The sequence below is a fragment of the Accipiter gentilis genome, chromosome 32 (genome assembly GCF_929443795.1).
Source record: "Accipiter gentilis chromosome 32, bAccGen1.1, whole genome shotgun sequence".
NCBI classification, from domain to species: domain Eukaryota; kingdom Metazoa; phylum Chordata; class Aves; order Accipitriformes; family Accipitridae; genus Astur; species Astur gentilis.
In genome coordinates this window covers 13,497,060-13,511,405 of record NC_064911.1, presented here as the reverse complement: position 1 = coordinate 13,511,405, position 14,346 = coordinate 13,497,060, and the positions used below count along the sequence as shown (strand labels likewise).

The window sequence follows — 14,346 nt, the reverse complement described above, 5'->3', positions numbered from 1 at the left end:
TTCAGGGTCTAACCCCTAGCCTCTTCACAGTTCTGCATGTGAAACTATTACCACTATTATGTACAATGTATAAAGATCTATGTTTCATGCAAATAAGCCAATGTATCGGTCTTTTCTACAGTTGCATACATGTTTATAATAATTAATTAGTGTTTTAAGAATTCAGAGATGAACCCCTAAATATTTAGAAGACATAGTCAAGGTGATCTGAACGCACAAAAGATGGAGACTACATATAGGAAAATTAAAGTACCGTTGTTCCACAAAATGAAACTTAGCTAAGCCAGATCCTCCTATGAGTTCAGGATCTCACTCACTCCTTAGTCTCACTATCCTCCTTTTAATAGTTGGAATAAATTTGGAAATAGGAGGGGGATCTACCTATAAAAACTAAATCCTTCTTACACTGTATTTCACCCTACCAGCCTAGGAGCCACACTTAGGTTTTGGCCATTAGAATCTTCATTCCTATGCTGGGAAATATTTCTATTACTTCTTATGGTTTCCTGCATATTGAACAGATCAACACTACTTTTAACTCTATGAATGTTTGCCATGCACACACTGGGCAGGAAAAGATGAGGAACTGAGGGAACTACACATCAGAGTTACGCTCCTTTCTTCAAAGTAAAAGCTATACTCTTACTTGAAAAATTAAATTCTTCTTCTACAAAAAGAAAATAAAGAAAAATCTCCTCTTTTATTTAAGTGTTTTACAATCAGAGCTTCACAATCAATATTCACTGGAATACTTCCTAAGAGCAATTGCAGGTTATGAGTGAGACAACTTGCTTGATTCTTGAGAGTGGGACAAATAATAAGGTCTTCCTAACACTACTTCTAAGATTTCATTTGAATGGTTGGTATGGTCAAGTATTAGCATCAAGGAAGTTTGTCATAGATTGACTTTTGATATAAGGAGCTGCTGTGCTATGAATTACTTTAAAAGGTCAACGGGATTTAGCAACTCTTGTTACTTTTCACCTAACGAATTTAAATGTCATTGATGGAAATCTAGGGGGTTTTATGTTGCATTGGATTTTTTAAAGTAGTAAAATTTCTAATATTAAGATATTGACCAATTATCTCATCAATGCTTTGATTTATATCAAGTGATAAGAAACCAAAAAGACTAACTGGTAGAGCCAAGTTTTGAAAGCTTGGTTTTGATAGCCACACTTCAAAGCGCATCCAGTGAAGCTGTTAGAAGACAAGCACTGCTAAAAATCGAAATTATTTTCTTCCTTTTAATACATGTTTGATAATTTTTTTTTTTTGAAAGAAATATATTGGGGGAAATATTAGAATAGTAAAATATGACGGTCCAAGTGGAAAACATAAATGAAGATGACTACCTTATCATACTCTTCATCTTGGAGAGAGATAATTCAGAACGGATGTATAGAAGTCTACAAAATCATGAGTAGCATGAAGAGACTGGATAGGGCTAACTGCCCACTGACTCCTGTAAAAATCCTTAAAAGCTGTGAAAGTACTATACTATATAAGTACATACTCTTGCTTTTTCCCTTGACACTTGTGAATAACTCTGGAGACAAGTCCAGGGTCCATACCATTATTATGTCTGTGGAAGGCATTCTAGTGGCCACATGGACAACAAAAAAATTAACCCTAAAAATTAACCCAATTTAGAGATAGATGTGTTTTAAATTAGAGGAATTATTGTGTTTCTATGTTAAAATATAGGAAAAAGTTATCTTTTAAAATGAAAAAGCCACTTCCTTCAATTTATGGGTCAAATTCTGAGGTCTTTACTGAAATGTTTATTCATCTATTTCCCAGAAACCCATACTATCTACTGAAAAGTAAGGACTACAATAGGCTTTGAATCTAAACTTCCAGTTAGACTAAATTTCTCATTTTAATGGAGCTACATCTGGGACAAGATGGAAGCCAAAGTTACTATTTACAGCTGGATGAACCAGTCTAAAAGTTATCTTCTTATCGTAATTTACAGTGACTCTGCTGCCAGCAAGCATGGATAACAGATGAAAAGATTAATTATAAGGAATCATCATCTTTTATTTATTGGAATTATCATTCTACTACTCTATTTCTAAATGCATTTAGTAGACATTCTACTTGATCCAGAAAATGTATCCTTAGCACAGATTATTGCCTTTGTATATTTTAATATAAATTAATATATACACTTGTGTGTGTATATAAATATATAATACATATTTAACATTAAGAAAGGCAAAAAGGGGTGTAATTCTCTATATTTTCCCTACTTTTTTGGCTGTTATCGGAGGGAGGAAAAGAAAAGGTTTCCCTTGAAGAGGTAGCAAATTTCTGCCTACTGAAAAATGACATTTTCAGCCATCCGGAGTACCCCTTTCAAGCATTCTAGTCAAACAAGGACATTTCTTTTACTGATATACAGTGATTAAACTAATTGAAATAAGATTATAGCTTAAAAATAATGACTTTTTCAATATGACACACTTATTTAATATTTTTATTTCCATTAAATAGCCTAATCATAATCTGATTTATTAGCAAAATACAAGCTTAAATGTCTTCAGCCATGAAAAGCCAAAAGAGTTTTACCAGAACTTGAATAGCATAAAACTGGGTTTGAACCATTTAACTATTGAACCTCCACTTTGAATTTTAGGTTGAGAGAAAGAACACATCCAAAAGTGATATGTAGTGAGATTGGTCTCATCGATGTAAAAATGCAAATTTATTGTATTTTATTAAAAACGTGAGTTAAACCAAATTATCTCTAAGCATTTCAGATACCTTTTCATACTTGCAGATACCTTTTCAGACTGAAATTTTGCACGTTAAGGGTGGTAAGACAGAGAATTAACAATTCAAACCAAAGATAAACGTAACTGGAAAATCCTGTGTTGTTCCAATTCAAGATCGTGAATCTAGTCAGAATTACGTATTATAAGAAAGACAGATGAAAACACACGCAATACTACGTCGGGCAGAGAATCCTGAGCGAATTACAAGGGGATGGTGACACAATGCCTTGGTAAAGTCGTGTAAATTCTGGGGCAGCAGTACAGACAGAAGTGTGGTAATTCCTTTTAGCTGATTTTGTGCACTGAAAGCAAAAGAGGTCAACTCTGTCCCGACTCTCCTAGACCCGAGCTACAGTCAATTGCATGGTGCTGCCAGGTAGACCTACTTGATTCTTCAAAATATTCTTCACTTTTCAACAGAGGATTCCTTTTGCAACATCAGTTGATGGCCACTGCCTCAGGCCATCCGTAAGGGTCAGAAAATCTACAAACTCAGTTGGAGCTCTGACACACACGTCTTGCCACCCTTTTCATACGGTATGACCTATCATCCTGTCACAGGCATCACATTTCAAACTGACGCTCATTTATGAAGTACAAAAGGCTGAGTTAGCCTAAAGCATTTCCAAACCTCAAGCACAAAACTGGAATCTGCAAGCAAATATATGCATCGAAGTCTCGTCAATGTCTCTAGCACTCGTGGCACCCAGGTGACATATGTCAGGATGATCCCATACTGTCCACTGTTCCTGGATGCCCACCAGCCCTCACCTCCCTGGGGACTCCCTCGCTGTCTGGAGGCTGGTAGTCACCGGGGCCACATATCTATCCATTAAGAAAAGCAAGACGTTAATATACACCCTGCTCTTTTTAAAACTTTGTCTTGCCAACTTTACCTCTGCTGTAGCCAATTTCTGATGTTTCAGAAATCTCATCAGTTGTGTAAGACAGGAAAAGTACTTTTAACATGCCGAGGATAAATTTGTATTGCATTAGACTATGAGATACAGCTATAACTACTGTCCAAAAGCAGTGTTATTAGTATGTTAAATTAAATGTTGTTAATTCTTTTCCTTCCAAAAGCCAGGAAGGAAGAAGACAGACTCTGGGGTCAAAAAGAGATCAATGCATTCATTAAATCTGACTCACTGATGTAGCAGATGTACCAGGTGTCTATGCTGTTTAAAAATTTATCAGCTTTTGAAGCAATTTCAAGTCCTCAGCTTTACAAGACTCTGTCTACTGTTTCCACCAGTAAGCTCTTCCAATGCTTTATTGTTCTCAGTACTAGGATATTCCACACAAGCTTAAATATTTCTCAGGTTTCAATTTTTGGCCACTAGCTTTTGGTGCATGTTGGTCAGCAAAACTGAGAGACCATCACTATCTTCTCAATATTCTTTAATGAATGATCACATTCCTTCTCCATTTTTTCTTTGGCAAACTAAGTTGATAGAGATGCTTAGCATTCATATGACAACGCCTGCTTTTCCAGTTCCCCATGCTTTTAGTGGATTTCTTTGATTTTCTTTCAGTATTTCAATACAATTCTTAACCTCCAAGAACCAGATCTGTGAACAACGTTCTAATAGCAATACCACCAGCATTATTTGCTCTCTGCTTGTATTTGACCATTCTTTAGCAGTTAAGGACTGCAGTTAAGGACAGTAGTGGTTCTTTCTACCGGTGTCACCCTGACAGACTAATCCCAGTCACTTACATTAGAGACAGAAAGCTCTCCCATTCCATAATGAACTGCCTGGCATGTAACCAGTTAACTTAGTAATAGCAATTCTGCAATAGTAACCACATGTATTATTTGTTAGTCAAAAATTTTTGTGTCATCTTCAAAATCCATCAATAAAAATGCTTTTTATGAGATCTTCCACAGAGATCTGAAGAAGAGGTACAGCTACTTCTTTACCTCGTTCATCTTCCTAGAAAGGAATTATCCCCATTCAGGTCAAGAATTTCAGTACCCCATACCTTGTAAAAGTATGTTGGATTTCACTGTTACTGGTTTTTGCCAGTTTTCATACTGAATTAGATTAGAAATTATAGGCAGAGTTAAAATGCACCTTGAGAATTTATTATACAATAGGAGTCAATATACTTTAAATCTAGGTCTTCCTTTTACCATTTTAACAGTATTTTCAGATCAGAAAACCTGCACTATTCTTTTCAAGGTCTCAAATCACAAACTCTTTGAGTCTAGCTTTTGTATTTCTTACTAGCACCAGACACCTCCCTAACACCATGCTCATCCAACACCGAGATTTTGAAAACATCATTAATTTGTTTCTCAGCCCTACAGAAGTTCACAATCAGGATACTACACTTCAAGGAAAGAAGAACAAAACAGAAGTGATGATATGAACAGTGATATTTTCAACACTTTGAGAAATGTTTACTGGTTTGGATTTTTTTCCCCCACATAAACACATGCTGACATGTAAAATCAACTGAGGAGCCTTCTCTCCCTTCCCAGTATCTGTTACTGGAAGAGGTAGTCCCCTAGTACTTGTATCATGTATTTTTATTTGCAAAAGTGTTCCTGCAGCAAAATACCGTACCAGTCTTTTCTATTCATTGAACCTGTTACCAGCATCCATTATTAAAGTCAGTATTTCTTAGCTGCTTACAATTCATGCAGAAAGCAGGATGTTTAGATGATAAAAGAAATATCCATTTACAGAAGATAAGAAAAATATTAGCTTTGAAAACCTTACAAAGTATAATTCAAAGATAAATACAATTACAAATCTTTGGAGAATAAAAACAGTATCAATTAAGCAAACATACTAAACAGTTATTTTATCTCTACATACTTAAGTGATTTAAAACATACAACTTATTTAATAATCATTCTTCTAAAATGACTAACATTAATTTTTGAGAGTGAAAGTATGTATTTATCTAGTAATACAAATATGATTAAATACATTCTAATGATTAAAGAAATCTAAATGACAATAATAATTTAGCATGAATAAGGAAGGAGGGTACCAAACGGTACTTATTCTGTTGTGGACTATACAGAAACTGCTTGAAGTTTTTATAGACTTCAACCTTATCTAAGACCCAAAATTAGAAGCAGATGTCAGCAGAATAAAAAATGTAATAATTCAAATAGGATAAAGAAGACACTTTTTTTCAAGCATTCATTTTAGTTCATACCACTGAGCTTAAATGAAGTCTTAGTAAGTACTGAGTTTTATTATTCAAAAAGTGATTGTGCGTGGTCACTTAATATAATTGATGAATCCTCTGTGACAGCAGCCGGACCAACAATAAAAATTACGCTTTTCTTCTAATGAAGTAGAATAAAATTAAACATTTAGAGTAATCTTACCAGAGCTCTGCATTTCACATCTATCTTTCTTTCCGGCGCTGCAGGTATGCTGTTAATCTTTAAGGAGAACCACACTTTGCAATTTGAAGAACTTCCTCCTGTGTTAAAAAGAACAAAATGCCTCACAAATCATCTTATGAGGTGATCAATCCTAACAGCATTCAGACCAATGAGAAATGTGGACTTTTAGCAGAAATGCCAGTCATTGTTCATATTGAGACAAAGCAAATCATGAACCGATTTAATTGCTGTCAACCAACCCCATTATCTAATCGCTTCTTGTCTGGATTCAAAATAGTAACAAAATCAATATATACACAAATTGAATGGAAATAGCACTTTGGGAAATTAGTTTCCTAGACTATCACATTGTTTCAGAATTTTAGATATCATGGTTTTGTAACTATTTCTTCAACTTTAATGCTAAAAAGTGTTCTGAATTCTTTTTTTATTAATCCACCATAGATTCAAAACTACAAGTTATTCATTAAACAGATCAGAATTTCCAGTAACATAGAATCCATCCTCAAATACATGCCTGAACATACATTGATTTATACTGCAACGCATTTTCCACCAGGTTTTGAGACAGGATGTCCTGTGTTATTGTGATAACAAACAAGTTGGCATTAAAGAGACTGATAATGCTCAAAGGTGATAAATACACGCATCAAAACATTCATGCATCAGTGTTATCCTATTAGATCAGATTCATTATCTATCTTATCCCAAGTGCAGTTATCAATGACTAATGAAAGTCTGGCCAGAAAAAACATGCAATAAACTCTTGTAAACCCACATTTAATTACACGATAAACCGGTGAGAAATCCAGAAGATTTGATTCCCTTCAGTATTTTGTATTATCTAGTCCAAAAAGGAGAGATGGGCAATTCTAATGATGTGTACAAAAGCTGAAATGCATCAGAGACTCCCTTTGAATTTTGGAGATCATTTATGAAGCCACAGAAGTCTATTTATCACACACACATGTGTATGCTCATGAAATTATAAGGATAGATTTTAAATTCTGATGATGATTATGAAACCCTTAAATAATTGGAATTTGCATGAATGTTACAATCAAGGCCAGAAACAGGGAAGCATAGGCAAGCAGATCTTTGAACCGTTACATAGAACTGTTGTTGGACAACTTCAGTCAAGCAACCTGTGTTTGCTAGAACGTATCTTCCAGATAGACTTTGAGTCTTGATTTGAAGATATCCACTAGCAGTTTGTTCTGGTGGCATTGGAAGACATTTAAATATGAGTCTAATTTTCGATTTCCATTAGATATGCTTCAACGTCTGGCCAAAAGATCTTGTAATGACTTTCTCTGATAGATTTAAGAGATCTAGCATTGGGTATCTAGCATTTTCCTGTATTTAGAACATAGTCATGACTGTTAATAAAATTAGCTTTTCAATCCTGTTCAGATAGGCAAAAGAGATTGAGCCTGGAGTCTGTCATTATAAGGCCTGATCTCCGCAATACAAATATTTTATGTGCTAACTTTTTTTGCAAGTATATACAGTTGTTCAGCACCTTTTAAAAATGCATACGTAAGAACTGCTTGCAGTATTCCCGTTTGTCAGTTTATTGTATGAGATGAAAATAACCTTAATCCTCCTACTCATGCTTCCCTGAATTATACACAGGAGAGCTACATTAGCAGTTCTGTTTTACCACAGCATTAGTCTTGGGAGTACCTACGTTTTTTTCTTTTCTGCTGTGACCCTGGCTCTTCTCAGAGCCACTGCTTTCCTTGTTGTAGTTCCTCATTCTGCATATATGACTTTATTTCTAAACCCTATTTCCAATAAAACTGTGTCTGACTGGCTTTAATTATATTACTTTCTTTAAATCTTCACTGAATACATCCTATATTAACTTACCCATTCTTTTGTTCAGGCTAATTTGATATGCATATACTTTACTGGTTTTTAATACCAGCAGAATATTACAGTCTTCCAGTCTCTGGAGTCGCCTCAGTATCTTAAGTTCTATAAGAATTAACATCATTGAGGTAAAAACATCTTCTGAATGCCCATTAAGGGATTCTGGCAAACACATGACACTAAGTTTAATCAATTAAAAAAAAGTGAAAAAATAGTATTCAGAAGAGACATGACTTCTGCAAGAAGGGAGGATCCCCTTACACCAAAACAGAATAAGTCACCTAGAGCCTGAAATGAATATTCTCAGTTAAAGACCAAAAGAAAATCAAAGGGTGCCCATAGCTTGGGATATCACATCCTTCAAGAATGCAGTCAAACTGTAGGAAAGAACACAACAGAAGTCTAGAAAATCAGGCAGGAAACAACAAAAGAAAATGTCAACAGTTAAGTTCCATTTATACAGGATATGTGATTAAACAGCAGGACAAAGGGATTTAAGCAAAGCAACACATTCACAAATGGACGTTCTGTACAATTAGGGAAAATGGAAAAGAACATAAACTGTTACTTAAACAGAAAATTAACAAGGCTGCCTCCCTGTCCCCAAACCTCCAAGAACACCCATACAAAAAAAAAGCCCTTGAGCGACAACTTGCTAAAGACCTTAAAAAGCAGTGGTAAAATCTTTTCAAAGGCATCTGAAGCTGGTAGCCTGCCAAACTCAGAAAGGCTGATAGATGATCAGGGTGGAAAAGGAATGCCCAAGTAAGATAAGGCTGAAGCAGAAAATCTAAATTAATTTTTTGCAGTTGGAGTTCCGGGGCTTCCTACACCCACCCTAGAGCTTGTTTTGAGGGGAATGGTCAGAGGGACTCTCCCAAATTAAGGTTTCAGTAAGAAAGGTTTTGGAGCAGACCGGTAAAGAGGAAAGTAGCAAATCACCCGGGCAAGAGCGCCGCTGCCCGACAATTCAAAAGGAATTCGTGTATGAAAGTGTGGTGGTGCAAACGGGCACGTGACCTGTTGCTTAAATCAACTTCAGTTACCAATACATGAAAAGGCAGAGAATGTGCTGCCAGTTTTTAGACAGGTCTCTGGGATAAGCTGAGAAATTACAGCTCTGAGTTTGTTTATATATTCCAAGGAAAATTATTAAGAATCACAATAATGGAAAGAAGCCACAACACATAAAACTATTTGAATCCTTGGACAAAGTCAGCAGCTGTGTGAATAAGGGAGATGTGGTTCACATAGTACCCTGCTTTTCCAAAACTGTATTTCTAAGATCCCTTTCCAAAGGCTTCTAAGGAAACTAAGCTGCAGAAAAGAGAATGTTAAAAGATGGAATTAAAACACAGAAACCAAAGAACAGGAAGAAATGGCTAGTTCTCACCATGAAGAGAAATAAAGAATGAAGTAAAAAGGCTTGCTTTTGCCATGAAAAGTCTCTAGCCATTTTTTCTCCCTAGGACAGATATTTTAAGTATCACACTCTGTCTCTAACAAACTGATCAACTAGAAATGTATCTCCAGTGTGCCAGGAGTACTTTCCTTTTTTCCCTAATGCACAACCACAAGTTTTGTGGAACTGCTTTGTTACTTGTCATTACAATGTTATGCCTTCCAGCAATTAATACATCTATATTGCTACCAAGGTATTTTTCCATATAGACTTACAGCCTGTTTTGTCATCTCTGATCACAGATTTTTCCTCTAAACTCTTAACTTCCCTGAACCACTTTTCTGTACTTCATAATTACAGTAATGTAGAAGTTATAGTCTACTTGCATTTTCTATTGCTTTTATATACAAATTCATTGATTCCGTTCACACAAATTGCTCAAAAATACTCTAATTCCTGACGTGTCTCAAAAGGATAGCTTTCAGGTCAAGTTGCTTTCTTTTGAGTTTTGACTTCAAGTATTTTGAGCTACTCAAACCTTTTCTTGTAAGGAAGTCTTAATTTCTTTTTGTACTTTTTATGCATTTGAATGTTTAGATTCATTTCTCTTTAAATGTTCCTCAATTTTTAGAAAATCAAGTATTTTTTCTGGAGACCCTAAATAAACAGCACAGCCCACAGATTACCTTTCTGCAAAACAGCTATCATGTTTGGGAGGGAATATCTTGTATGTATTTTTAAATTATACTACATATATTTAGATACTTTGCATAATGCCTTCAACAGGCTTTTCCCTAAAAATTGTCAAATACTTTAATCAAAACACTTTTCTTAACACATGGAAAGAACCTGGAAATTCTCTGCTGAAGGAGCATCTTTCCATTTATTTTTGCAGCTGAACTCTTTACCAAACAAACATTCCTACAAGTGTTGCTTAGTACTAAGCCTTGAAGTTGTATAAACTTTGATGTTCTGTCAACTTTTACTCAGTGAAAACATAGCTGAATAGTTGCTTTGCTGGCCACTTGCATTGTTAAAAACATAAAACCTCAGGCTTTGTTCCCACTTAGCCATAAATCTGATACCAAATAGTGACTTTACAGATGAGTCCCACCTCAGGTCTTTATCCATATATAACATATTTGGGGTAGACCGAAGCCAATTTATTTCAAGTATTCCTATTCTCAAATAACTATAGCCTAATTTTACTCTGAATTTCTACTCTTGACAAGGCAATCCACAAGACAGAACCTAGTTCTTACCCTCAAGAATACTCAGAAGTCACTTCCAAAGTTATAAGAATCTACTAAAGATTTAGCTCCCTGAAAAAAATGAGCATAACCAGATTAAATTCACAACAACCGCTCTTGACCTTTCCTTTAGTTGTATCTCAGCATTTCTGTTTCAAACCTGAAGAAGAACTTGCACGGCTGAAAATAGGTCTGGTATTAGAACTTCATTTGTTAATGTATAGAGCAGAAGGTCAGGAGTTGGGGGATTTCTTTTGCTGGTTTTTGTTACGTTTTTTGTAACAAGTTTTACTTTAGCAGATAGTAGATGCTGGGAAAACAAGGCTGAAACTTCACAGGCAACAGAGATAATCTCAATCCACTCATGCTGAAACCGAGATGGCTCATTCCCAACTCACAGAACAAGATTGTATCTGTCCATTTCTGTTTTCTGCACACGTTTAAAAAACAGGCAGAAAAAAGTAGACACTCTTCTTTTTCTCTCTAGCCCAGAAAACATTTATTCTAACAGAAAAATATTCCAAGTTAATGACATTGTTTTGAGATGATGCCTTTTTCTCCACATCAAACATCTCAATCCAGAACGTGATGTTCTTAGAACTCTGTGAACAACTCAAAACAGAGAATATTACTGCAAACACAAGTATAAACTCACGTTTACCTATACACCCACTTTTCTGAACTTGCACAGGCATTTTTAATGCATTTGAAGTCTCTTCTTAGGGCCTGAGCACTGTACTTTGATGTGTTATGAGATAAACTTGGTTTGACTTGAGGCCTGTATCTCTTATCATCTCACTCTGGGGCTTTGATGACAAATAAAAATCCTTAGCCCGCTTTATGCAACCATCAGGTCATGATCTTGTCAGATCTCATTAAACAAACAAAACAAATTTTAGTCAGTGCTTCATACAGAAATCACCGCTAAAAAGGAGAAAGCACAAATCTTCTGAACATAAGAATGCATCTACTTAAATATTTAATCTCCACTATCTTCTCTTTTAGTTTCTCCCTTGGTCAATAGGCTTTCACCCTTGCTAGTTAGGGTCAAGCATCTGTCATTAATGGTTAGGGCAAACCAGCATCTTCCATATGTTAGCTACTGCAAATTCAGTCAACATCACTATAAAAGCTTACTTATTCGTAGTTTTTAAGAACCTTCCCTGATTATTTTGTAATTTTTTTATTTTTTTTTTTTAAATGTGGAAGATTGGAAGTACAGAAAGCTGTGTGCTTTCTATTACATGCAGTTACACTGAATTTGAGGTGAGGGATGACAAAAACAAAACCCAGACATATTTCTGTAACCATTCCTTAATAACAAGTCCATTTCTTCAACTAATATTTACCTACAGTAATTACATTTGTGAATATAAAGTTCAGTATTTAAAACACAGAACCACTAAATTACAACTTACATAAAAATTAAACTTGAGCTTTCAATAAACTTTTCAGGTTAAAATTTTCACAGGTATCCTCCAAATCTCATTCCAGCTTATATGACATAAAATCATCAGTTTTTCTTCCAGAGAGCTGAACATCCTTTTGTAATCCTGTGTCTGGTGTCTTGTCCTTCTCTTTAGTGATGCAAATAAGCTGTTCCTCCTGTGCGTGATCTCTTTATTTTATTGTGCAATTTTTAAAATGGTATAAAATTCTGCTTAACAAATCAGTGTTGTAAGCCATAGACTTTTAATCTTATACTTCGTATCATGTCCTGAGGAGTTATCAGTTGCAAAATCCCCTTCCTTATACTCACAAGCTGATTTTCTCTGCTCCCTTGGATGAGAATACATTACTACCATATCAGCCATAAACTGAAATTTCTGTTCTCTCTGTCCCCTTTCCTTGTCCTTTCCTTAAAATTACTTTTTCATCCTGTCTCTGCTACACCAGCCGTTAAATGTGTTGTCAAGCATCAGTGGTTATATATTGGCTTAAAAATAGAAAAGATTCTTCTCTGCTGATTGGGAAACAGCTGCCTATCATTCAGCTGAATTACACATCACTGATAATGAAGGAAGATTTGGCTTGGTCTCCTGAAAACTGTAGACTTCTAGGGTGTTGGGGGGGGGGGAGAGGGGGGAGCGGGTGGATATGGATACAATGGGACAATTGGAATTGTACTGCTAAATAAAATTATTTGAAATACTTTATCCTAATTTTACAGACTTCTCATATTGGCATCAAAATTATGATTATATAAACAAAAGCTGAATTAAAGTGATACTTTCAAATTCAATGTGCATTCTTTTGACAGCATTCTTACCTACTAATTGCAGAGCTAATATAACAATAAAAAGAATTAAATAAGATTCAATTCCAGCTTTAAATAAAACATCAACAACACTCTTAAATGTGTCTTTAAAGGTATGTTTTTTAGCAATAGCAGGCAAAGGAATAACACAGCTTGACTTCTTCATTCTGCAAAAAACTTTCCAGGCTGGTAGTTATCTAAATGCTCTTTGCGTAGGTACCCTTGATGCTGTTCCCATAGTATATGACTGCGCTTTAAAGACTGTATATTAAAAATGGCATTTTGTTTAGTTCCCTATGATACGTAAATGTGTAATAGTTCTCAATATGTAAGGAGCTCACCACTGCTAGCACAGGATAAATCAAAATTTAGACTTCATTCTGCTCACATGCAAACACAACGTCCATGAGTAACCAACCCCCTGCAGAGCCATCTCTGATGGACAAGAGCTGTTGTTCATGAAAAATGGTCAGTTTATAAGTATATGTCATATCTATTTAGTTTTTCCTTTTTGATTTAGAATAAATAATTTTTATATAAATTATTTGGAACAGACTAGCTATTAAGCACATGTGATGATTTATGTTCCTTATTTTTCAAATTTGACTGGCCTTAGCAATCCAAGCATTACACTAAAAAGACCTAACATTTCTTCTGTAAACTTTTCCTGACAATTTACGTTTCTCTACCATGTTAAATTCACAGATTCTTTTTCTGTAATTTTTTTTTTTTTTTTTTTTTTGCAGAATCTTAATGGATTACTTCATACTCACTTACCATAAAGCACAAAGTTTGTTCCAGATACAAAACTAGTTACAAACATGTGTCCAAACACATATAAACCCTTTGCAATGAGGTTTTGGATATTTCTTTTAACAGTGTCTCTAGATAAATCTAATTGGTTCATATGTCCCAGATAAAAATTGCATTTTTTCTTTATAAGTAGACCCACCACTCCACTGAAAATTATTTATAAAATAAATCCTATTTTAACTAGCTCTAGATATCTCTCTCCAAATTTAGTTTCCAAGTGTAGAAAATCTGCACTTAATTTGGGGAGAAAGCTGTAAAACACTAACACATTAAGAAAATGTTGCAATCTTATTATGTTAAAGCCTCTAAATGATGCAAAAGGCAGACACTAATATTCATTTTATTATGTGAGGAATAGCTTATCTTTGGAAAGGCAAGGCTTCTACACTTTCTTCTTCCAAGGAAGTTATTAATTTAGGGTTGTCACCTTTAGGCTTGAGCTCATGAGTTTTCTCACCTAAGGGTTATACTTTTTCAATAAATGTGATCAATATGTATAACTTTTAAATATGGTTTTGCATTACACGGCAAGATAAACTTTGCTTTCAGCTGCCACTGTATGCACAGGAGCATATCTGAGTAACCCTAACATTTCA

General features: G+C 35.0%; 1 protein-coding gene across 1 annotated transcript in view; it reads right to left on the bottom strand.

Moving 5' to 3' along the window:
• Window positions 1-14,346, bottom strand: part of CFAP47 (cilia and flagella associated protein 47) — a 347,638-nt gene that overhangs the window by 113,297 nt on the left and 219,995 nt on the right. Inside the window, 1 exon segment of the mRNA XM_049834739.1 lies at window positions 6,133-6,230. Coding sequence (XP_049690696.1) covers window positions 6,133-6,230 — 98 coding nt within the window.